This window comes from Gymnogyps californianus, chromosome 16, assembly GCF_018139145.2.
Source record: "Gymnogyps californianus isolate 813 chromosome 16, ASM1813914v2, whole genome shotgun sequence".
Taxonomy (NCBI): domain Eukaryota; kingdom Metazoa; phylum Chordata; class Aves; order Accipitriformes; family Cathartidae; genus Gymnogyps; species Gymnogyps californianus.
In genome coordinates, this window is record NC_059486.1 from 15,013,741 (window position 1) to 15,039,423 (window position 25,683).

General features: G+C 47.2%; 1 protein-coding gene across 4 annotated transcripts in view; it reads right to left on the bottom strand.

Annotated features, from left to right (window-relative positions):
• CORO1C (coronin 1C) overlaps nucleotides 1-25,683 on the bottom strand; it is a 54,935-nt gene that overhangs the window by 9,995 nt on the left and 19,257 nt on the right. For 3 of the 4 annotated variants that reach the window (XM_050906997.1, XM_050906999.1, XM_050906998.1), the window contains exons 2-4: nucleotides 19,540-19,739; nucleotides 7,474-7,596; nucleotides 14-143 (exon numbers count right to left, since the gene is read on the bottom strand). In XM_050906997.1, coding sequence (XP_050762954.1) covers nucleotides 14-143; nucleotides 7,474-7,596; nucleotides 19,540-19,734 — 448 coding nt within the window. In that variant the 5' untranslated portion in view covers nucleotides 19,735-19,739. Of the gene's footprint in view, nucleotides 1-13; nucleotides 144-7,473; nucleotides 7,597-19,539; nucleotides 19,740-20,748; nucleotides 20,760-25,683 lie in introns of those variants that run through there. The other variant, XM_050907000.1, reaches the window with a different exon arrangement.

Genomic DNA, 25,683 nt, shown 5'->3' on the forward strand with positions numbered 1-25,683 from the left:
TGACGCACCGTACCTGCACTGAGCAGCACGTTGCGTGCCGTCGGATGCCAAGCCACAATGCCGACTCTCTTGGAATGGCCTTCTAACACTACCACCGGCTCCGTCAGGGACAGGGTGAGTCCGTTCTCGGGAATCTGCCACACCTGGAAAGGGGAAAGGAAAGATGGTTAGCCAAGGGCCATCCCCTCTGAAAAGCACATTACTCGTCTGCTTCCTGCATCCTGCGCCACGCCACGGCAGAAGTCCGAGTTGTCACTTCTCAATATAAACAGGAAGAGAGAATCGGGGAGGGAATCGTTCCCAGCCACCAATAAACCTTCGGCTGATCTGTGCGTAACATCCTTCCTAGCTCACGCTGCCAGCACATAACCACCGGCTCCTCACGCCGCAAACGCCCTGTTATCGCTGTGTCCAGAGATCCATTCATCTCAGATGCTGCCCGAGATGGATTCAAAAAAATTTGCCTTGCAGCTCAAATTCCATCTGAACAAGCTACTGTCTTTTCAAATTACGCCTGTCCCTCGGAGGGACAATATTGCACCTATACTGGTGCCTACTTTTTATTTCTTTAGAAATACTGGCAATTAGTTTTCACATTATGTTTAGAGCCTCCTTTCAGATGCCATTTAACTGGGGAAGAGCGGTTCGGTCCTGGCAAAGGTGAAAGCAGCCTGAGTTAGCATTGCAGAAACTACCTTCGAAGGCAGCGAACTGCCTGTTCGCTTCTTGCCTGCTGGGTTACACAACCCTTCCGTTGCAAGCATCTTCAGAAAAATGCCATCAAGAGGAGGAACAGACCCCCAAGGATCGCAGAGCACTGGAATTCCAGCTGCAGAGTCAGAGCAGGTTTATGCACTGAAGGAGGCAGCTTCTGCAACTGGCAGGGACCAGGGACAGGAGAGACAAAACCCAGCACCCCATGCCCCAAGGCAGGATCAGCCCTACCGAAACTATGCCTGCAATTCAGCACTGGACAATCATCTTTGAACTGAATTTGACCTACATATAGTGTATTAAAAAAATTAAATAGAAAGCCCATCAGTGAGCAATTATAGTTATCTATAGATAGGTGGCAGCAGTAGAGCGCATTTGCTTCGCCTTCTATTGTTTGCTTTTTCTGGAGTTAGAGAATAGGGCTTGCCAGACCCTGCCCACGCTGCCCAAGCAAGCTGTCAGAGCCAGCAGACGCGAGCCGAGCGGATTTCAGAAGCGAGGCAGACAGACATGCGTAAGGGCAACATGGATTTTTGCACTAATCCCAGTTTCTCACTTCTTGCAGGGATGGCTGCTGCTCAAATAAAAACCTCCGAGATGCAAAAATTCTCAGCACGTGCCAGCTCACCTCTAAATAACCCTAAAATGATTTCACTTTTCACCGACGCAGCTCTCAGCGCCATCCCTCCCAGCACCCTCAGCATCCCAGGAGGAATGACCCGCGATGGGTACACCACCTCAGCAGTGAATTTCTCCGCAAGGGCTGAAAATCCCTCTTTCTCTTCCTGCCTGATAGAACAGCGCTAGCAACAAGATGACATAAACCGAGGCTTTTACCAGCAATCACGTTTTTAAAATTGGGTTGCAAGCTGGAGCTGTTCAGCCTGGAGAAGCAGGATGTTGTCCTGCTCGCTTCCAGTTCCACACCAGCTTTGCTAGTGACTGCAGCCGCAGCACACTCTCATTGTGCTGAAACACAACACGCCTTGCGAACTGCAATAAATCATTTCACCTGCCCATTACATGATAAAACTGGGTTACAAAGCCGTCAATTTTCATAGAAGCAGCTTTCTTCTTGCCAGTCAGGGAATAACAACCTCAGAGTAGCAACAGTTTAAAACATGTCTGCTGACAGGGGAACTTTAACGTCAGTCTGCTAAAACTGGTACCTGCACTTAATGTCGTAACTGTATGCAGGTCTCTCAGATGAACCACCTCCAAACCCCTCACAATTGTAAGCACTGATGCCGTGCTGCAGAAAACAGGTATTACCTAAACCAGCAAGAAAGTTGGAAAGAGAACGTGAGAGGTGGGAGACCCCCGCAGAAGAGGCAATGCAGGGGAGCCAGGGGCTCTGAAGCAGAGGCACAGGAGGTGCCCAGCAGAGCATTAGGTGACACCAGCGCAGGGGCAGAGGATGCTCGACACGAGCAGCTTGGGTCCGACAGCTCCTCCTGGCAGGCAGATGCTGGGGCACAGCTGATGTGGGGATGAGAAACGGAAAAAAACCACACCAAAAACACTTCTCCACTAGATGAAAAGGCCATGACAGCCAAGACTGACCTACGCACTGAGGATTAAGCAGGGAGCCAGACATCTGGTTATTCCGGAGTCTTGAGGAGCCCTTAAAAATGGCAAGCCATGATGAACACCATCTTTTCTTCCCCTGAAAGAAATGGTGTGATAAAGTGGTCTGCCCCAACTCCCTCAGCCTCACTCTCTTAGTGGGGGAAGCTTTGAAAATTGAATTTATTCACAAAAAGACCCAGGAGCAGCACAAGCTTCTGGGCCAAGCGTGACCTGCAGACAAGCCACACAGGGACAGCAGCAGGGTCAGAGCAGCTTCTAAACCTGCAGCTGCAGCCGACCTTCCTCCCTGCCGAGGGGCAGCCGGAGCAAAGGGACCGGGTCCCCGAGATCCCCAATTCTGTTTTGCGCTGTCTCAGCCAGGAACGGTGCAGGGATCCTTCTGTGCAAGCGCAGCTTCGTAGCAAAGTAACTTGCGTGCCAGAAAACTCCAGGACCAAGTTTAAATGTGAGCCAGTGAGTGCAGGGGATGGGAGAGGAAAGGGAGGTATTAGAAGCAAAATACCAATGAAAAGGATTTTTTAAAAGCCTCTGGAAGACAGACAGGTTTGTTTTTTTTTCTTTCAGGGAAAGCCCTTATAGTTTACAGCAGCTGCAGACCAGTGTAATCCTCCGCAGATTACAGAAACTACTGACCTAATAATCCTGCTTGGTATTGGGGGGGCAAAAAAAAAAAAAAAAAAAAAAAAAAAAAAATAAAGCCAGGAGTATGAAAGGTCGGGGTATGCTCCCAAGCGACCTGGCCCACTCATTCCTGCACAGGGTGGGGTGCCTGTCTTCAGCGTGGGATGAAATTAGATTCACAGGGCAAATTAAGGAACTTTCGCTTTGGATGCAGGACCCAGCCTGCTGAAGGTGAGGACTCGGGATGAGTGTACAAAAGAAACCTTAAAATACTGCAAGATTAACTTGGACATCAGTAACAGTTTTGTCAGCTCTCCCACTTGTGGGGGTTTTTGGGTTGTTGACAGGTTTTTTTGGTCTTGCGGGGTTTTTTTTAAGTTAACATAGCTGGTTTGTTTGTGATTGAGGAAGTGAAGTCACGCTATGGTGGTGTGTAGAGGTTTGGGTCTCAGAGGAAGAGCAGGAGGGAAAGGTTTTGCACAAACAGCATGTGAGAAAGAAAATAAAGCAAACTTTTTCAGCGCTTTTTTTACACCCTTTAAAGAGAATCAAAACCTGTCTCTTCTGGCCCTGCACCAACCTGCAGAGAAGATTAAGTCAATTTCTAGAAACAACATCAACTCCTATATTCACATTACGTGAGGAAACAAATGAATTTGAGCCCTGGGTCTTATCTACATCCCTGCTCTTGTATTGCTGCAGGAAAAGGCACTTTGTGCATCCTTTTTTTTGTAGCTGTAAGACCTTCTCCACAGCTCGCCGGTCCTGGTACCACATCTTAACTGTCTTCTAACAGGTTGGTGTCCCAGGTCATTGCAAGGGCTCTGGTTTAATTTTTAAAACAATTTGCTCAATCAGATGAACTCTACTCTGGCCATTACATGCAAACTCATTAGTATTCACCTTCTGATGAAGCAAATTTTCCGTATCTGAGAAAGGCCCTCTGATACCATCTACAAGCCTTTATATAATCAAACATTTTCCAGCTGAATTAAGAAACCTGCAGTACATTACAGTCATTCAGCAGAATATGAAGCATGAATATTTAAGTAATTCCTTATTTGTTGGCACAAGAAAACAATTCTTCAAAGAGAACACCAGAAGAGGCTGCAGAAGGTATCTGCATGCCACAGTGTTTTAAAGGAAGTCTTTCGGAGAGCAATTCAGAGCGGAGGAGGTGGGGACTCCTCGTCCCGCTCTTCTGCAAAAGAAGAGAGAAATTTGGCAAGAAACCAGCAAACGGGGCGGAGAGGCTACTGCCATTATCTACCCGTCGCTTGTCTGATTAGGGCTCTTGTGTTACGTTGGACATATGAAATGGGCCACGTTCTGGAGAACTGAGAACAAGGCATAAAGAGGAAATACTTTTAACACTTGCAGACTACAAGTATTTCATTCTCTCTCGAACCACTTCAAGCGAGTTGTATGTGCCAACTCAAAAGGAATCTGTTGGCTTCGCACTCCAACTGGCAAGGGCAGGAGGGGACAGAGGCCAACGCGTGCCCCGAGGAATACCCGGCGTGGGACAAAGGAAGAGCATTCGCTCCTCCACGAGCCTACGCTCCCACAGAGAAGAAAGCACGCGGTGTTTTGGAGGGGGCCATTCTACTTTTCCCTCTGCTGGGATCAGACAGTGATGCGCTTGTACCCACTGGCACCGTGACCTACACAAAGGTGGTCTTGCAAAGGTGAGCTGTCCTAAGCATTGACCCCCACCATCTTTTTCTTCTCTACCTCCAAATAATTTCTGAATGCATCAGATGTGACAGCAAAATGAATGAGTGTATCACCTGAAACTGTCAGATCACACTATCAAGTGCCTCTCATCAGAAAAATCTCGATGCAGCTACAAATAGTTAAACCTCTAAAGCTGTCCAAGCTACAAAGCCCAGCAGTATCAGAAAGAGATGTCTTCTTTCCCAGTCCCTTATTTCAACCCCTAGTCTTAGCATCTCAAATACCATACCTGTTCAAGGTTTATATGCAGCTCACAGGGTACTTCCACCTTGTACAAATCTGAGTTTTTATTTATATGAAAATGCTTCTAGCTTTTGAAAGGGCCAAGTTAACCTTCCTTGTGCAACACAAAGGCTGCAGACAGTTCAAAGTTATGGCTGCAGGGAATCAGCCCTCTTCATCCTGGAGACACTGGTTAGATAGCATCTCAAAGCCATGCTCTCTCCCTCAACACGCTGATGAAACGTCTAGCTGACGCTGATGAAGTCTTTTGTAGCAGAGGGCAAGATCCTAAACCCTTGAGTGCCAACGCACAGATGGTCTTTAAAAACATACAGTATTTTTTTTTTTTTAAAGCAGCTGGCACTTCTGCAGAAAGCCACATGATTTCCTATACCACATCACTTTTTCTCATTTCACGTTGGCTAATGAAGAGTTCAGAGCTGATGAACAACCACATATCCTTTAAAGTAAGACGAGTTTATTCAGTGACACGCTGTTCAGGAAGCAGAACTCCAAAACCTTATTGAAGAAAAGCAAAGAAAACAGGATGCTAAATTACTCGTGCCAGGACAGAAAAGCAATTAAAAATGGGAAGGCTCATTAGCTCATCCAGTTTGTTTCCAAATAGTCCAGGCCAGGGTTGTTCCTCACACTACATACTCTAGCTCTGTCCAGCCCAGTTAACAACTGTCCCACATGATTTGGGATACATCATTTTCCACCAGAAGTTATGTGATACGTAACAGGAGATTCAACTTAAGTCTTTAGCTAGTCCTCTTTGCTTTCTTCATCGCTACTGCTGGCACTCAGCTTCACTGCATTTTAAACCTCCAGCTAACATGCACCTAACATCTTCCAAATCATGAGTTGCGCACGCTTGTTCCTTCAAGCGCAGCAAGGACTCACTTATTTCACCTTCCCAGCTGCTTGCTGCCTTCCACTCCAGACACGGCCACACCAACAGGTACCGTACACGCACACGAGCGTGCAAACTCGCAGCCAGCTGCACCACGGTGTCTGTCCACACGCGTGTTGCCTCCAGGGACAGAGGGGAAGCTCACCCCCCGCTTCAGTGCGTGCCGATAAGCGGCAACCGCAGAGCAGACAACCTACGGTGAACCCACGCCCCACGGAGCTTGTCTCCGCAGTCATAGGCTCAGATTCTCACAGACAGTTTGCGTCTACTTTAGGAGCATTTGGACAACTTGTAATTGAACGCTGTTGGTTTTTCTACAGAATTCAATCCCTCCGGAGCCTCACAACATACTTCTCATTGCACTTGGATTAGAGACTTATTTTGCCTTCAAGAAGGCAGCTATGGACCTTAGCTTCGCCTGCTTCTGTTGATGCTCGTGTTTCAGAAACCGTTCCTTCAGACTCGCAGCCCTTCTGGATCCTAGTTTCTGGAAGAACATTCCTGCATCCTTCAAAGCTCAGTTCTAGCCCAGTAGTGAACATTACAAATGCAGAAGCTTGTTGTTTTGTTTAATATTAAATATAGTACATTTTGTTAACATGCTTCAGCTTCCAAGACTGAGAGATCACAGGCAAGAGCTGTCCCAGGATAAGCCTCTTGGGATGAATCCCCTCCCAAACATTTTAACGATGAACAGAAGCAAAGGAATTTATCTGACATGATCTATAATAAGATTTCAATATAACATTCAGCCTACAGCATTTCTAAATATGGCCAAAGATCACTGAAGTTATTTGGCATTATTTCATCTTACAAGGATTTTCTTTCACTTATTCTGCTGTGTTTGCATACACGGGATTCCACATCCATCATGGAGCGAGGTCGTCTATTGTTCAGTGGGCTCTGAGTGAGGTAAAATAGGTCTCAGGACCAAGGTTGGCAGGTGCAGAATTTGGATTATTTTTTATTTATCTATTAAAAAAAAACCCTTTTGACATCTACTCACAACCTGTAGATATAGGAAAAAATGAAAGTGTCACCCTTCAATCAAGGGCTGAAGCAATTCTGAAACCTGACGGGCTTGTTCCCCTCCAATCCCCACCTCTTCCCAACACACACCACTGCATCCAATAGGATATTTGAGGTAAGGAACCACCTCTGTCTTCTGCAAAGCGCTACAAATCAACACACCTCACCACTGACCGGCACTCTTTCTTCTCTTTCCTCTTCCCAAGCATCAGACAAATCCCCAGGGGAAGGAAAAATGGAAGAGCCATTGAAGACAAAGCCAGGAAGACAAGAGGCCAAGTCCGTTACACAAAGTGCCATCTCAGTGCTGAAGTTTCTTCTCAGAAGTCTGAGGTTGCACCTTCTCAAACAGTAACGTGAGAAGAAAGTACCAATTGTGAGAGTCCAAATTCTGCTGTTATGCAGGTAATAAAGCTCACTCTGCTATTTTTGCTCCAGTTTTTAGCTAGGTCTTGCAGCCAAGATAGCATCATTTCTTCAGCCGAGACAAAACATGCAGAATGCCCATGACCGCTATCACATCAGCAAGGCCTCTGCCCTCGGCATCAGAACAGGAGATGTCTTCAGAAATACAAGTGTCGTTTGCAGCAGCATTTTTAGCATGAAGCAAACCCCACCCCACAAGACAAATGAAATACGCTTACCATGACGGTGCAGTCCTCAGAGCCACTGGCGATGACCTGGTCATTATGAGGACACCAGTCTATGTCCAGCACCGGTCCTGTGTGGCCACACACTGTTGGGTAGGACTTGTCAATTCTGCCTGTCTGAAGAGGGGAAACAAGAGAGCGAGCTGTAACACACAGACAGCACAGAGCACATCTCAGAGCGGAGGAAGATGCTTCCTAATTCTCCATTAACTCTTTCAGTATTCACAACTTCATGAAATTTGAATCATCTCATGTATCGGTAGAGGAAACAAACCAGCAACTCTCTTCTCCAGCACCAACTAGCTGGAAACTCCCGATGGTGCAAGAAAAGGGTTCAGAGGTTCAGCACAGGAGGGCTTTGCTCCCCCTTGGATGCAGGGATGCTTCGCTGCCCATATCTCAGCATTTGCTGCGACACCGTCCCTTTGTCCGTCCCCAGTGTTTTGGGAAGAGGGCTCTGCCCGCACAGTGAAGCTCTGGTTTTGTCTGTGCTTCACAACGGCGGCCAGCGACAGCTGAAGATAACCAAGCTAAAATTTTAATTGAAGGGTGTTGCTGGTCATTGAATTTACCAAGTCTGCTTGCTTTCATCATAGAAGTATTTTGCTTAGATGGAGAGTTTTTAGGACACAGTTGTGCAGAGTAAAATACTGTTTTCAGGAATAAATACTGCTGACACAGACTGCTGCAGCCACCCGCCCCTGATCCGTACCTGCCTCTCTATGGCCGGAGGACCAAGGCCACCAGCATGCTGCCAAAGTCAAGCTCACTACACAGATAAACTTTCCAAGAAAACAAGCTAATGAGATGTTCCCATTTGAACTGAGACAAATCTAGTGATGCCAACGCAGTTGTTGCAAAGACACTAACTTCACCAACTGGGTCTACATTTTGCTGATGGAGCCCCTTAATATCCTGAAGCACCTGAGCCCCCCAAACTGCTGATACACCTAACACCCCAGCTTCCTCTGTGTGAAAGGAAATAAAAATCACTCTAGCTAATCATCGTTATCTCTCTTGGTCAAGTCTCGCACACACGGGAAGCAATATTTAAAATACTGAAGACACACGGCAGTAGCAGCAGGGTGACCAGGAGACTCCTGCACTTCCAGGGCCAGAACCCGGATCCCGCTCCGAGGAGTTTTGTTTCCAGGGAATGCTGCGATGGCCTTTTCATGAGCGATGGGAGAAGAGAGACAGGAGGGAGAGGTCTGGGATGGGGTCGTCTTCTTTCGTGCTTAAACATGCAGAAGAAATGGCTGGCATTTCACTTCTGCCATTCGGTGATAACATTCCCCAACCTTGGAGGTTACATCTCTTAATATATGCCTCCTACCATCTCCATGCGGAAGGCTGTTCCTATTCAACGCTGTCTTATACGTACAAAGGATCAGAATAATGCTGGGTACTGGCTTTTGGAGACTACTGACCTGAAGACCTCTACTAGCAACACAACAAGATATAGATCCAAACAGACTAAGTTACAGAAACAAAACCACCACTATTTCCTAAATGGCCAAATTTAAGTTTCAAAAAAAAGACCGTCTCAGTGATTCAAACGCTTTTGAAATTATTAAAAGTGAAAGTGTTGTAGATGAAAAGCCATAAACCAGACATTCAAAAATTAAAGTCTGTGTAATCCCTCTTAGATGCCATAATGTGAAATAGGATTTAAAAAATTAATACATCCAACTGACATGTATAGTCCATCCATTTTAATTTATCTAATTAAAAAAGAACCATGCAGAGCATATGCGCACAAACATATTTCAGAAGTCACATTACAGGCTAAATACAAATATACACCTAAATCAAAAGAAAAAATACGACTAATACTGTGAGACGTCAGTGACTACCTGTTCTTGCTCCTAGGCAGGGCTCAGAGTAATCCTCTAAGAGGAGCCTATGGTAATTATTTGCAGACTGCACGAGTGCTTGTCAGTTTAGTTTAGAGTTTTTACAGTAATTTATTACTGGGGGGGGGGGGGGGGGGGGGATTTAATTTGAACAAATTAAACCACAAACTTCACCTTTCAGTTTTGATCACGATGAACCTGAACAGCACGAGCAGCAGCAGCCAACTGCCTGTGACAGCCAGCTGACCGCAGGGACCAGGCAACCCCACCGCCTGCTTTTGATCACCTAAAACGGAGCTCATTTTTTAAACCAGCTATCTTGTACTTCCATTAGCTCACTAAACGGCAGTGCTCTGAGGGCAGCGAGGAAACCGAGATGGCGGAGGCTCCGTGTGAGCCCGTGGCAAGAGGGAGCTCGCGATGCCCGAAAGCAGAAGGGACCAGCGCAGGCATGGGTTTCCAGCTCCCCCGGGGGAGCGAGTTCCCTTCCCTCGGCAGGCAAAGCAGCAAGCTAGAGTAAAGCTCAGTCTTGTCACCAAGCTAGAATAAAACTCAAGTCTTGTCATCAAGCTGAGGAACTTGAGATGGATGCACAGGCGCAGCTGTTTTGGACCAGGACAGCATACATTTCTCGGGCCAGAGCCATCTGTATCAAGAAGAAATAGCAGATGCAGAAAGGGGAAGTTACACCAAACTGAGCAGAAGTATCTTTGCACCATGTTACAGGTGAACAGATGCTTATCTGCATCACCTGTAAAGCGCGCCCTTTTCCTGCCTGGATGTGGCTAGTGACATACGAAAACTATTTCTAACAAGGGAACAGACAGAATAAGGATGGGGAAAATGAGATGTTATTTAGAAGCAGTGTGGGAGATGCAAAAACTTCAAGCAACCTCAAGCATATTTATTCACAAAAATTTACAAAACCAAGCAAGCAGAGTACAAACAAGAGAAGGAGACGTCACACTGCCTGCAAACACAACAGCTCCCCAGGGTCTGGCAGAGGAAGACGACGCCACGGGAGATGCACAGCCCAGCGGCATCAACTGCTACGCTTGGGCACGGCACTACTGCATGAGAGGACCAACCCAGCTGCTCACCAGGGTCCACAAAGAACAGTGTCAAAACAGCAAGATGAGAATAAATAAGGATGCAGAGGGACAGGATGGGTGACTAAACGGCTGCAGCGCTGCTCGAGTTCGGCAAGGAGAGTCCAACCGCTTTCAGAGAAGCTGCTGACTTGTGGTCAGAGACACAAAACCGTCTTCGCAGGGCAGAGGAAACCATGGTGCTTTCCTGAAAACATAACAAAGAGCAAGAGCTCTCCTCGGCCACGCTTCTAAATGCACTTCATCTGCTCTACTTTAAAAACAAAAAAACATCACACTTTTATTAGAAAGCATGACCCTTCAAAGGCGATCAGGGGGCTGTCGAAGGACAATAACCCACGTCACCACCCCAGGGCCTGACCCAGCACACCTTCCCCTCAACCACCCAGCAGGGTAAGAAATGAGCAGTTTTTAACTCAGATGTGTTACTTCACCACCTCTCTACGCCAGTTTTGCAAACACCGTCCATCCAGGCTACACCGCAGGCTTCCTCCTCCCAGCAGTGTTCCCCTCCTCGGAGCAGGGGACCCCTATTCCTAGCATTGCGCGGGATTAGCTGTGCACAGAAGAGCTTTAAAAACAATATTTGGGGGGCTTTGCCAAAAGGGAAAGACCAGGAAGCCTGCAGTAGGGTATTAAAAAAACGCCAGCCTGTAAAATTACCAAATTCAGTGTTTCTAAATACAGTTCCTTTAAAAAGAGACGCCTCTGCCCCAAGAACACCATGAGGTTTGCACCTTTGCTGCCAAATGGGTGTGTTTTCATGCTACCGTAATACTCCCAGGTTTGGGGACTGACTTATTTTTAAAATGTAATCTTTTAATTAGTTAAGGATTTAAAATAAATCTCAAGTGCTGATATACAGCTTAAAATTAACTCGGTACGACTTCAAGAAATTAAATCCTTCTCATAATCCACTATGACTCTGGCCGAGCAACACATCACAGTAACAACTTTTGAAACTCAGAGTTGTATTTTATAAAAAGTTAGCCAAAAAGGTGAACTTGAGGATTACTATTAATATGCTGGATGGCGTTGACCAGAAGCGCACTCAATGTTCAGGTTCTTCAACAGGTGGTAAGCTGACCTTACCAAATGAATTCATTTAGCGCTTTCATGTATCCCAGATCAGAAAAAAAATGACAGATGAGAAGAAAAAAAATTGTTATTAAATCCAGAAGGGACAGATAAGCGGCACAGGAAAACTGTTCCTAAAAGTGGTAGTTTTATGAATTAATTTGACTGTCTTACGATCGCTTCTCTGCCAGAAAAGGGCAATTGGTTGCAGGAAACAGCTCATGGATTATGGTAAAAATATCATGGAGAACAGCTGCTTCCCCCAACCCCTGGTTGCGCTCATTAAGATCCCCATTTATAATAGGGAAGTGGCATCAAGTTGCACAAGCAAAAGCAATTCCCCCACCCTTACTTTGCAGAAGTTTGAGGAAGGAAATCAGGTCACAACTGCGAAGTTTGAAATACAAACCGGCCAGTATCTTTTCTCTGTTAAGAGAAAATATTCCTTTTTTTCTTAGCTAAATTGTGTATTTTTCTTACAACAAACTCAAGTTTCACAAAGTCCGGTCGAGTGAAGTTTAACGTGCTCTGGCCACTGAGCCTCCACCTCTGGTTGCAGCAGCTGGTCACGCAGGAGGCCGTTGGGAGAAAAATACTGCAGCAGGATGTAATGGAAATGCATTGCTCTCTCGTGACCATAACAAATAGACATTAGTCACCCAGCAAACCAATCAAGGCATCCATAACTAATGCGGAAGATTATGGAAAGTCTTACTCCCAAAAGGTCTACTGTAATGTCATGCAATAAGAGACTTTAAGGCATCCATAACTACGTACTGCTTTCAAGCCGGACCACTATAAACATTGCTTGTGCCCTCCAAAAATTCCTCGGCAGTGCTCCTGTTCTCGTTTTATCACCTTGACAGCTGCAGGGCTGTGACATTACAGTAGACATTACAGGCTGCTACAGAATGGAGACAAAGGTCCTTGTTCCGGAGTGCCCAGACCTAAATGGATGTGCAAAGAGAAGGGAAGAAAATTGCGGTGACAGACAGGAATCCTGCGCAAAGCCAACCCTGCCCGAGCAGCGAGAGCAGGGCTTTAAAAACCACGGCACTGCGCGGCCCCAGCAGACTTGGCATCGCGGCTCAAAGCACATTTTGGAGGGTTTCAGGCGTGTGGACAGCCGGGTGGAGCAGGCAGCAATGCCGAAGTTCCCTTCACACCGCTGGGAAAGGAGCTGCAGCAGCTGAGGGACTTCATGGTTTGCAGCGGGTGTTTGCAGCTGAGCAGAGAATGGAGAGGTAAGAGCTGGCTGCAACCGCAGGATGCTTTACACTGGAAAAAAATGTATGTTTAGCTGCAGAATCCTTCACAAAATTAATTGCAACAGTCAGCTACTCACACGCTGGCTTTAAAAAAAAAAGGAAAAAAAACCCAACACAAACAGGCCCCCAAAACCCAACCCGAACTGCTAACTCCCATCACTCAGCTCCAGCATTTCAGCTAACGTCCATCCAGTTTCTAGAGAAAAGCTCTAAACACACTTCAAAATTAAATTTCAGCCTCAGCTAACATTTAGCTGAGGAAGCCCTTTGGGCAGAAGATGCAAAGATTCAAAACAAAGAGACCTGTTGCCCAGAAATTACATTACAATTAACAAGATATAGAGTCGCTCTTTTGTTCTGTCTCTAAAGTATGATTTCAAATGCAGTTAATGCCTCTGTTAGTAAAATAGGTGTACTACCTTTCCAACTGAAGGAAAACTAATCGGTGTCCTAGAAGTTTAGGGTTCTGGGTAAAACGGTAAAACCCTGCTGCAGTTCAGGGAGCGGTGGAAGACAAGCACCCGTCCGGAGAGGGCAGAGCTGCTGAGCAAGGATGCAATGCCCAGAAAGGATCCATGGGGAACAACAGCCTCGCATCACCCAAACACGCTCATCTCCGAGAGCTGGGAACAGACGATCTAGGACTCCAGCACTGGCCATGCTCAGCCACGGCGAAACAAACTGGGACCAGTAAAAATGCAGACGGGGAAGGAGGAGACAGAAGAAAGTCTGGACAGATCCCAGAAAAGAAGCCGTTCTATTCCAACCGTTTCTGTTGAACTCATTTTGTCCCTGCACTTCCAAGATTTCAGTTTAGTTGGAAATTTAAACAGCTGAACCAGGATTTTACCCTCCATTTCAGGCCCACCTGCAGCCCTCCTGTAAGCGTGCTTATATGCATGGTTTGCATACATACATTTGTATCCTACATAAACCAGTGACATTATGCCATGGAGACAACTCCTCAGAAATTCATGCTGCTGGTAGAGCAACATTATTTTTCATCTGAATATTGGACAAATATACAACTCATGAGGACTTACTCCACTCCTTATGCTCCGTTTTAACCACTGTATACAGACAGGCAGGCAGATGTGGATCATGCGTAGTGTGCTCCAAGTGCAACAATCTCTCTTTCGTACCTGCTTGCAGACAAAACTATCAAGCACAACTTCCATTTGCATTATTGGACAAGGCCTTAAAACTGCAGCAATATTTGTACAAACCACTGGTTGACAGTAAGACAGGGGACAGTATTTGCTGCTTGCTTTCCTAGAGAAATGAGATTTATTATCCACACTGCCTGCCCTCTCTTCCCTACTACACTAGAACCTGATGATCCATTGGAATCAAACTGACAGTGATAAATATAAACTATTTTTTTTTTTTTTAAATCAGCTTTAGAGAAAAATCCAAGGTGAAATAAAAGAAAGAAATCCAAATTAGTGCCCCACTAGGGAAGACACAGTTATAACTAAAGCCCACGTCCCTCCTGAGCGGCACAGGCACCCCAGTTGGGCCAGTGAGGCACCCACGGGAGGTGGGCACGTGCTGATGGGCCAAGAGAGAAAGGACGTGTAAGGGAGCTGGGGAACATTTGCCCTATGCAGGGTGGATATAGGAAAAATCTGCAAGAAACTAGGTTTTAGCAGTTCCACTGGTCACAAGATAACTTAGATCTTTAAAAACCACCAATGTCTTGCTTTTTTATTCAGTTGTTGCAGAGTTGTCTTCAATTTTAATCTCTTCCACCCAACATTCAAAACTACTTGGAGCTGCATGGAAGTCTGACCAAAATTTAGGGGGAAATATCTCTTCATAGTCTTCAACCTTGCAAACTTCCCTCACGGGGACATTGCTACGAAAAAGACCTACAGCACCAGTACTGACAGGGGCTCCACGGCAGTGGAAATCAAGACGACAGCAACTCATTTTAATTCGTATCCTTCCATCCACACTCCACCTAAAATTGCTGGAAGGGCTCAATGAACCCATTGACAGCAGTACCTCTTGATTTTATTTTACACACAATTCAGAAAAGGATGATTCCCCACCACCACCACCACCCCAGTCCCTCCTGGAGGAATGAGAATCTGGAACAGCTGATTAACAACTTACATATGCCATGGTTGAACACTAAGGCATGTCACTTGCAGAACAACATATTCCTTCAAGATCATTCCTGAGGTGTGCACTCATCCACCCACACGCTAATTGCCTCTCAGGGCACCCATCTGATCACAGCTTCTGCAGGAATGCTGCCTATGCAAAGGGAGTGCAATAAGAAGTCAGGCACACAAACAGAAAATCTAATAAAAGGTATATCCAAAGGGGACTGAATAAGCCTCTTCTAAAGGCCTTACATAACATGACTTTCAGCTGAAGGCATCTTTCTAGATGAACTGAAACAAAAAGGAACCCTTTGCAGCAGCTTTTTTCTTTGCAGATACAAACTGCAAAGATTTTTCGAGGAGGGGAAAAAAAAAAATTGTATCTAGTTCTGCTGTGATGTAGACCCAGCACCAGAACCATGCACTAAACCCAGGTATTTGCAAGTCATTTTCCCCAGCACATCAAGAAACCCACAAAATTTTCACCTGGGCTGTAAAACAGGGATCCCCCATCGAGTTGGGCGAGCAGATCCCCCACAACCCCTCTCCTTTGATAGCAGAGGCAGGGAGATCTCTGCCCTGCTGCTTCAATTGTCATCTGAAGGGAGATGAGCACACCGAGCACCGCACAGCGAGGGGCACAGCCCTTCCTAACAGCATCCCGGAGGATAACCTGCAGTCCCGAGTTCATTCGGCTGGGAATGACGTGCAGAAGCGAAGATGACAAGCCCACCGCCTGAACACCAAGCAACTCGCCCCGTCCGGGCTGAGCACAGGAGGGCTGCAGGGGCAAGGCAGAACGACCGACAAGGCAGAACGACCGACTCTCGGCCCTTGCACAACGCTGTTGTGAAAGCGCCCGACCTGCCAGCTGAGCTGTGCACCCATAGCCACCGAGCACACACCCATCGCGCTCATACCAGAGATCTCCGGGGGATGCAAGCAGGAGAATCGCTTCTTCCCTTACCTGCCTGACTCTACCTTAATTCCCTAACAACAGTGACCACCTACCACGCTGGAGCTGATCTCCATCTAATCTAACAGCACGCGCCCACCAGCAAGCAAAGGCTGAGGCATGCACCACTTGACTGAAGAGTTTTATCCTGGTGTTCCCTCCCTGTGCACCCACTGTTTTGCCTGGGATAAGGCTCAAAGAAAATCAACTCTAAAAGCCTGCAAGCTTCCAATTTAATGGCAATATTCTACACTAATGCTTTGTTCAGTACCAGTCACCCATAGTCCAGAATAAGCAGGCAAGTTCTCAGTGTTTTTCCCTGGTGTGTACAGTTTAAGCTGATTAGCTTGACTCTTATCATCTACACCCCATTAATTGATATAAATTACAGCTTTTTAAAAATATGTGGTTCATTCCAACAGAGGCCATCTCTCTGCAGACCAACCAACCTGTGGGAATCGCAATTTTCAGCAACTCCGACGGTGGCCGTGGCTCTTGCTGGAGCCTGGGAATGGCGAGTTCCTGGCAAAGACCCTGCACATGTGCATGCAAGAAAACAGGAAGTTCAGACAAAGCATTTCCACAGCCAGCAAAGCCAGCTCAGCTGCACCAGCCCCGGCTGCTGCTGCTGCTCCGCACCGGGCTCTGCGGGGAGCCCCGGGGGATGGAGGATGCAGGGATGGAGGGAGGATGCAGGGATGGAGGGAGGATGCAGGGATGGAGGGAGGATGCAGCCGCCTGGGTCTCCGCACACTTCCACCCCGGGGGGCTGCCGGAGGGACCCTCACCACCGCCTCCGTCCGCCCCGCGGGGGCAAGGGGCGGAGGAGCGGCGCGGCCCGGGGCGCAGCGACGGACACGGGCAGGGCGCGGGGCCGCGGCGGCGCAAGGGTTAATGGCCGCGCACTTGCCGCGCCGCGCCCCCGCCCCCGCCAATCAGCGCGGCGGCGGCCGGCGGCCCCGAGCGCTGCCATGACCATATAAGGTAAAAAGCCGCGGCCGCCGCAGTGCCGCTGCGGCGGGAGCGGGTGCGCGCGCGCGCGGCGCGCGGGGCGGGGCGGGGCACCTCAGCCTCCTCCTCCTCCTCCTCCTCCTCCCCAGCACATGGGTGCTCCATGCCGGGTCCCAGGGTGCTCATCCCGACCCCAAAATCACCCCCACCCACCCACCCCGACCCCCCAGCCCCTGCCCATGGCCGGGGAGGGAGCCGGGAGCTGCCTGCCTGGCAGCAAAAAGCCACGGCCACACCAACAACAACAAGAAACCCCCCCCAAAAAAACAAAAAACCAAACCAACCAAAAACCACGGTATTACTAAAACTTGGAAAGGAAAAAAAGACATTTAAAATGAGTAAAAACTCCCTTTCTGTGATTACGCAGGCCCTTTGAAGCGCAGGCTCGGCTCACCCCTCGCGGAAGGTCAAGCCACATTAGAAGTAATTCATAGTGACCGGCGCAGCGCTGGATCCGAGCGGACACGATGCAATTAAGTTATAGGAGGGCCATTTTCCCTGCAGACTGGCAGCCTCCTGAAGGCTCTGAAATGCAGCAAGTGTATTTTTATGGCTCAATTTTAAAGTCATACCAAAACCATGGTTTAAAATTGACCCTTTTGGGTTTTTTTTTTCCTGAATATAACAGCGAGGAACTTGCTGTGGGAACTCAATGAATACCTCTGCTAAACGGGCTCAAACAGAAATCAAAATGTTAGGGTGTTGAAGGAACTGAAGGAACAATTTCATCAGCCGAGGCTATAAAAATAAACGAGGAACATAGGAACTGGTTAGAGCAAAGCCAGCAACGTGTTGCATTGCAAAAGAACGTGTCAGACTGGGGGGTTTAGGAACAGAGTTCCTCCAGCTTTGCATGGAACCTTCTCATATGTGAATATTAAATAGCTGTGTAAGACAGCACAGGAACATCGTTGAGGGCACAAAGGCAGTGACAAATGCAGAGGAGAGCAGGAAGAATAACTGAATAAACATTAAAAAAGCAAACTTAAGATGGCACTTAAAAATGCAAAAGGCCAGATCGCTCAGAATTAGCAGGAATTTCTGCCAGGGACTGAGAAAACATCGGGAAGTAAGAGAAAGAGAGGGGTGCACGTCCTCTGCTATCGGCGTTTGATTGTGCCCTGATGCAACACGAGTGCAACCGCGCGCTGTGTTGAGCAAGGAATTTCTGATCGAGATCTGTGCCATCGTGCGTGGCTTGGGCAAGAGCAGGACACGTGGCCCAAAGATGAGCGCAAACCAGAATACTTGCAAAGAAGGGCTGTTAATAAGATGAGCAAAATGGAGAGCTATTTAAGGAGGCTAGGGGTTTGGCTTGCTTCGCTTAGCACAACTGAGGCATCAGGGAGAACTCGCTGCCTCTGTTCCTGTAATGCACTCGCCATGTGGGATGCTATATTCAATTCTGGTCACTATTTCTATATATAAACAGGGCAGATCTGCAAACGGAGCTAGGAAAAAAGGACAGGGCTGATGACAGACTGAGGACATCTTAAGTGTATAGTTAAGAGAGAAGCTTGAGGGTCACAAAGAAAATAATGTTACAGAAAAAGACTTTCATCACAAGAATTTGCTGCTTAAGCATCAGAAAGGGAGATGAGAGCACCACTTTCCAACAAGGGTGGAAGAAAGATGCTCTGCAATTTTTTCCATGCAGTATCAGGGGGCGACAGGAATCTATTTCCGTCTGAGACATGGCTCCTGCTCATTCGTGTGCTTTTATACCACAGCATTGTAAGAGACTGCCAGGAAGGCTTCTGTACCCATCTTTTCAACCTCCATCCAAACCTCTGATCCTGCCATTCTCATGGCCGATGTATAGGAACCTAACTTTTCTGTGTGTTTTGCAAAGCACACCCCTGCGGTTCTACAAATAAATTCAAAGTATAAGGGGAAAGAAGTAGAGTGTATATACGGGCTCACTGAAAGATTATTTATTGGAGACTTAGCAGCACTTTGCACAGTAGAGGACGTAAGGGGTGTTTCCCTGCCCATGATCAGATGAAGCCCCTCTCCTCGGTATGTCAGGTACTAGGGGATAACAAGATCTGGCTGAAGTATAATAAAGCCTAGACACAGCCCTGTGATGTGGGAGGACTGCAGGACAGCTGCGATGGTACTTGGAGGAGCTGTTTTCTTACCGAGATTATTCTTGTCTTATACCGTATAGAGAAAGAGTAATTGAAGGGGCTGGCAGCAGCCTAGACCAGCTCAGATGCCAGAGCCAGGAGGCCTATGGAAATGCCCGTCTTGGAACCAGCTCACTCCTTCGCATCCACCTGATACGGGGCTGCAAGGAGTAGTTAGGTTCAGGTACATTCCTGAATTAAGTGACACTCACAGAGCTCAAAAAGCTGAGTCCCTGACAGTGGAAAAACCTGACCGCTGCTATCGTAACTAAAGAGGCTTCATTAGGAGTATGATTCTACGTAGAAACTTCTGCCATAAAAAATTGGCTCCAATTAGTCAAGCAAACTGCTTATTTACTGTGGTTAATGTACAGGAAGCATTACACATTACAGAGACATTAAATGGATTCTTACATGGCACTACTGAGCCACGTTTGTCACAACACAGCAGAGACTTCACAACCTTAATGTTATTCACAAACAAGTGCCGAAATGACAACAAAGCTGAGCACGTATTAGCAAGAAACTTTCAAAAAGCACTTACCTTGTGCAAGGGCAGCACCAGGAACGCTCCGCCACCGCTAGCATCTACAATTATTGCAACAAATCGGGGGTTTACTGCACAAAAGGAGCTATCCCAAGTAACACGGGAAACGCGGATGTCGTCGTAACACTGATCGTTTTTCACCGCTTGGCCAAACACGTGCCGAAATTTGCTCTGTCGTACCACTCGCCTCATTGTGTCTGCAGAGAAGAGGAACGTCAAAAGAAGAGATCAGTTACAGGTGCAGGGACCTCCTGCTTGCCCAGAAGATGCCTGCCAAGGACCTCCACAGGACCCTCTCATCTGCACCATCACTCAGCTTCCAGCAACACAGAAATACAGTTTCACTCACTATTCCTGCACCTTGCTTTAGACCTGCTAAGTTCTCAGCCAATTTTGCCCTTTTTTTTTTTGTTTGGTGTTTTTTTTAAATAAAGTTTCAGGCTATCTTGCACCAAACACAACTGAACTGCACTTCCAAGGGTGTTTTACAGAAAGAATTTGCTGGTTAAGCATCAGTTTTCCCATTGTAAATGTATTCTCTTATTGCAGTAAAGGAAGTTCCTAATCCTAAAAGCAGTTTTTAGACAAGTCTCCACATATTTTTGGGGATAAATCTGGTCTCAGATTGAACTTGTTTACTTTCAAGTCAGACAGGGTCCAGAAGATGTAAATAAAAATGCAAGCTCTCAAAATCCAGTGTTCCTGTGAAATGGTTCCACATGTTCGCTAGCTTCCATTTCTTTCTTCTAACTCCAAAATCTCACTACAAAAATAATAAAATTAGTTTCCTAGGCAGACAGGAGTAATGGAAACAAGCTAATGATTCAAATTAACTTAGTGTGTCTGTAGCACTTCTTCAGAAAAATAATTTTCAAGAAGGCATGAGTTAGAACAGAGGGAAAGGGACTGGCATGGAAAATTCCAGCACCCGAGCCCTGGCAGAAGACACGGGCACAACACCGCATGCGAACACCAACCCTGGAAGCGAGCGACTGTCCTGCCCTCCGCATATGCAACGTTACGCAGCCCTCGCATCTGGGAAGGACTCTTCCCACCGTACAAGATTTTTTTTCCCTTAATCAGGGCTTGCAGGAGAACAAGGAGCCTCCATATAGCATCTTGCTTTTACATACGGGAAAAATATTTCTGCCCCAGTCTCTAGGGAAAGCAAAAAAATTTAAAAAAATAAAAATAAGCAAAGCCCACCTCCTATCTCGCCTCCCAGTAGGTCCCCAAGCACATGCAGAGGCTGGGAAAAACTGCTCGGCTTCACGGAGCTTCTTGCTCCAGACCCACCAGCCTGACGCTCTCAAGTGAGAGACTCCGAACGCGGCTCGAGCACGGCTCCCTCCGCACAGCCTGTCTGCAGCAAAAGTGATAAAAGGTTGTACGCCTGTCTCTAACTGCCAAGGCTTTGCATGAAAGCGTAGCGAAAGAGAGACTTCAGAATGATCGCCGTTTTGTAGTCTCGGAGGTTAAAAAAAAAAAAAAATTAACAGCAACAAAAAGCTGAATAACTAGAGGAAAGCACTCAGAGCTGGGAAATAAGCTCTGAGGAGAGGAGAAAAATGTTACAATTAACATAACAGACAGCTATCAAGGGAAATACTCCAGTTTCCACATAGATAAGAAAAAAATAATCAGAGTATCTGTTTTCCACCAGCTCTCCCTGACCACGTCCAGCTGAAGCACTTGGGAATTGGCACTGGCCATCTCCACGGCGGCTCCGTCGCCGGTCTGGGCAGCTGCTGCCGACACGGACCTGCTGCCGAGGTGCAAGAGCCATCAGAGTCACCAGCGGGATGGTAAGAGCAAAGCCCAGAGCTGGGGGGCACAGCCCAGGCAGCGAGTTACCCGTTCGGGGAAAAAGCCAGCTTCTCTGCAGACACGGATAATAAATGCACCGATTATGGGGTCGTTTTTGCGATGGGGACATCTGTCCCCAGGCGTGGGGTGGAGGCCACCGACCGCTTTCACACGGGGTGAGCAGATGGCAATGGCTTTCAGCCACCGAGGACCTGAACTCTACGAGCTGGTGACACAGGCGTGAAGGGCTCTGCATTTATTTCCAGTCATTGAGAGTAGGTGGGTTTTCCCCTCAGCGTTTCTCACGGTACCGTTTCTATACCGATGTTCTGTTAAATCTCCCCAATTAACTCGGTCATTTCAAAACTACCAAAGTGCCCCAAACACCATTTTATTAAGAACTCACGCAGTTTAAGAAAAAACAGGTGTAGTTTTTAAATGCAAAATTTTGTGAATGATTGGGGTGTTTAAGATGTCCACGTGAAAATGTATATTAATAATATAAATTATTAATGATTGCTATCATATTATAGATGAGCTTAGGCTTCCTCTGTACTTAACATCAGTTAATAGAATTGCATAAGACACTTTCTGCTAACTATTTCACCACAAATAAAAGGCCTTTTCCACACTGGACACACTCAGTGACACCGAAGTGCAATGGGAAGTCATAAACCAAGAGCTGCTCTCCAGCTCCAGCCAGCAGGTAAGAGTGCAAAATCCAGACACCGACTTCTTTTTACGCTCATAATGCACAGCAACACCCTGAGAGTTCACGTTCAGCTCTACAACTGGATGGAGCAGCTGAAGCCATAGGGCAGACAGTACCTTTCATGCAATGGGACTATGGAATATTAGGAGCAAACCATTACGCACACAGGACAGATAATTAATCACCAGGCAGTGAAGTGTACCCATTTTGGGGGGGGGGGGGGGGGGGAATACAACTGCTCTGCTCACACCGCGATGCGGGTTTTTGTTTTGTTTTCAGGCAAAGGAAGAGATTAAGTTATCCAAAATGGATGGGAGAAACTCTGCTGAAGCAGATGGTATGTCGTGCCTTGAGGTGGAGCGCTGCCAGCGCAGGCGGCTTGGTGGGCTCCCCAGGGATGCACGCGTGGCCGTCCCCAGCAGGGAGGGTGGGTGGGTGAGGCAGGGCACAGCTCCATCCAGGGGCACCAGCCCCATTCCCTGGGTGGATTCAGAGCATGATCCCAGCCAAGCTCCAGCCCCACCGAATCACGCACAAAGAAAAGGTGAATTTCAACTCAAAGATCCCCGAAAGACAAGAAACACGCTGTACTATCAAGCTGCCCGAGGCCCAATTAAGATACATCATAAAAAAATGCAGTTCCACACCCAGTTGCTAATTTATTGTGTGGACTCATTCAGAGACTTGTCAGACATTTTCATCCCAAGAGGGCTCCTCCCAGCCGTAAGCTGCACGGCAGGCAGGGCTCTGCTCCCCGGACTTTTGCATCCATGGCTTCAATTCTGTCAAGTCCTGCAGCCAGCACCGTGCAAAAGCAGCGTCACCCCCTTCCTTCCTCCCTCCCTCCCTCCCTCCCAGCCCCCTCCATCCCTCGCTGGCAGGAGAGGTGACACCAGGCCACCCTGAAGAAGCAGGGATGTTCTTGCAAAGCCCAGTGTGCTGCAACACCGCAGGAAGCTTGCAAACAGCTCGGTCCCTTCCCTCTTGAAAACACACCTTGCAGCAAACCCCTACTCACTCATCTGCCTGGGGTGCGTAACTCATCTAGGAGAAGGGAAAAGTCCCCTGCTTTGTGCACAGTCAATTATCATGACTGTTCACCCACTGGCAATGTTCCCATCCCACTGTGCATCAAGATTAAAATCTGACGGTGTAGAAGAAGGAAAAGCGAAGGCTTAAACCTGCCTTGCTGAGTTAACGCGCAGCAAATTGCCCGGTGTCAACATACCATATACCCAGGGGTTTTGCAATTTGTCTGCTTTAATGCTGGGAATGTGGATATGATAGTTAAGAAGCAGGATTATTTGTATAGCTTGGATAATTATATCTCTCCTTCGCTTGATCAATACCAGAACACCACAAAAAAAGATGCTTATCTCAAATATCAGATACTGGGAGGTCTGCCACCCCTTCCACTCTAATGGAAGAGAAACACCCTTTATCCTATGGTGAACTTCCACTACTTTATTTCCCTCATTTTTACCATTTGATGGAAAGGGTAATTTTTTGGTTTTCTATAAATGACTTTTAAAAAATGCAGAGAGTCAGATGTATCCAAAAATATCCTTATTTGTTCCAAACGGATTTGTTCGAGCGCACCTTCCCTGCCCTCTTCCCCACCTACAGCTCATCATCCTTAGCAGGAACTCTCTGATGAACACATGGTGAGCAGCCTCCAAGTCCTCATTTCCATAGCAAAGGGAGTGATTCTTGGCGTTGGATCACAGCCATTTTGATCTGGCTGCTCTCCAAAGAGAAGGGAGGGGGGAATGCGCAGGCTGTAGATCCTTCAGCACACCACAGAAAAGCGAGCAGGTGAAAAACAAAACAGGGTTAGCTTGATCCTGAGCACCAAAAAAAAAAAAAAAAAAAAAAAAAGAAAAAGTCATCTTCTCCCTACCCCAGCCTCTTGTTAAAACGTGAAGAGCATTTAGTATCCTCATTTGTTTCTCAATACTGCAGTGCAAAGGATCCCCTCCTCCACCATCTGCAAGAAAACCACAGCTGAATTTGGTAGCCACAGGTTCTCTCAGCAGGGCCATGTGCAGCCACCAGTGCAGGCAGAGTGCAGGCAGGCTGCAGGCAGGAGCTCCCAGGTTGGCCACTTGTAGGATTATCAGGTGAGACATCGGTATTTGAGATGATTCACCATAAGGAAAGATTGATTCAGCCTCTATCACACATGCAAAAGGATGACTGGGGACCCTTGGGAAGTGACTTTGGAAATACCCGAGTGGGTAAGAAAGCGCACCCATGGCTAATGGGGCTGTGCTAGGGATTTACTCTTAGGAAGTGGACTTGGAGCAAGAGTTTTAAAAAAGGAAGTTAATTAGATCATTGTCTGTGCTGTTCAATCTTAGCTAAGGAGCTGGAACAGTCTCCATACACTTGCTAGACAGGAAATACTTTTTTTTGTAAAGTACAAATTTGGAGGATTTAAAACCTCACAACTAGGAGTTGAAAGGAGTTTAAATTTTGCCAGAGTTACAGCCCTCAGCAAAATTAAAACAGAAGCGTTAGACACCCTGCAAAGACCACTACAATACAAGTGCTGACAGATCTACGACTGCGCTGATCTCCTGGATCCCGCTCCGCGACACACGGCATCTTACACGTCCTGGTGCGGACGTAGGAAAGAGCCTTCAAAACCTCTTCTTTTTACCCCCCATATGTCAAGTGACTTCCAGCTGAATTTTACCAAACATTTAACTTCGTCTCCCACTGTCTGTGCCCGCCGTACAGCTCAGCCACTGGCCTTTGTGTCAGCATTTAAAAGGACCTTAGAAATGCAGGATGCCGTCAGCCGTGCTTGCACAGTGATACTTTTCATTCCATTTCTTTCTGATCTCCCATCATGATGTGTCACAAGAGTTACCATGAGTTTGCCCATTTTCCTGTTTATAAAGGATTTATCTGTCTCAAGAATCCAACAGATGTATTTCTGTGGCTTCGGAGGGTTTTCAGCCTGCTTATGCAAGAGGAAACGCATCCTGCTAGGGAACACTTACAGGAAAACCCCCCACTAATGACAAAATCCTGCTCAGCCCATGTGATTGTGATCCCTTCTGGAAAGGGAGACATTTGAAATAAAAGGCTAGTTTAAGTCACAGGCAGCCTACTGTTAAAGGGAGGCGAGGAGACACAAATCCACTGGATAGGGAGAACGGCACTTATAAAAGGTTGGTACTTGGGACTGGAAAGGCTCTTCCTTAAGTGGGAAATGTCAAGATAAGTTGCATCTGTTGGTGGTGAGCCCCCCAACTCAGAATTAGAGCCTTATTGAAGAGGTTGCATACGCTTCAATGGCAGCTTTGGAATAAATGTACAGTCTCAGATAACTACTAACAAATGAGAAGCAGATAAGGAGAAAAAAATCATCAAGATACACTATAGGCAATGCCACCAGCACCGACTACGAATGATGATTAATACCAGGGGGCATCTGCCTCATTTGTTATGGGTTGGACAGGGTGCTGGGGCCGGCATGGAGAGGGGACAGTCCCACCGGTGAAAATGCAACACGGGACAGCCCACGCCACGGGCGCCTGGTGCAGGGAAGCCCAGAGGTTTCTTGAGTACCGATGCATTGACTGCGCAGCCCAAGGTCTTTCTGAACACCTCGG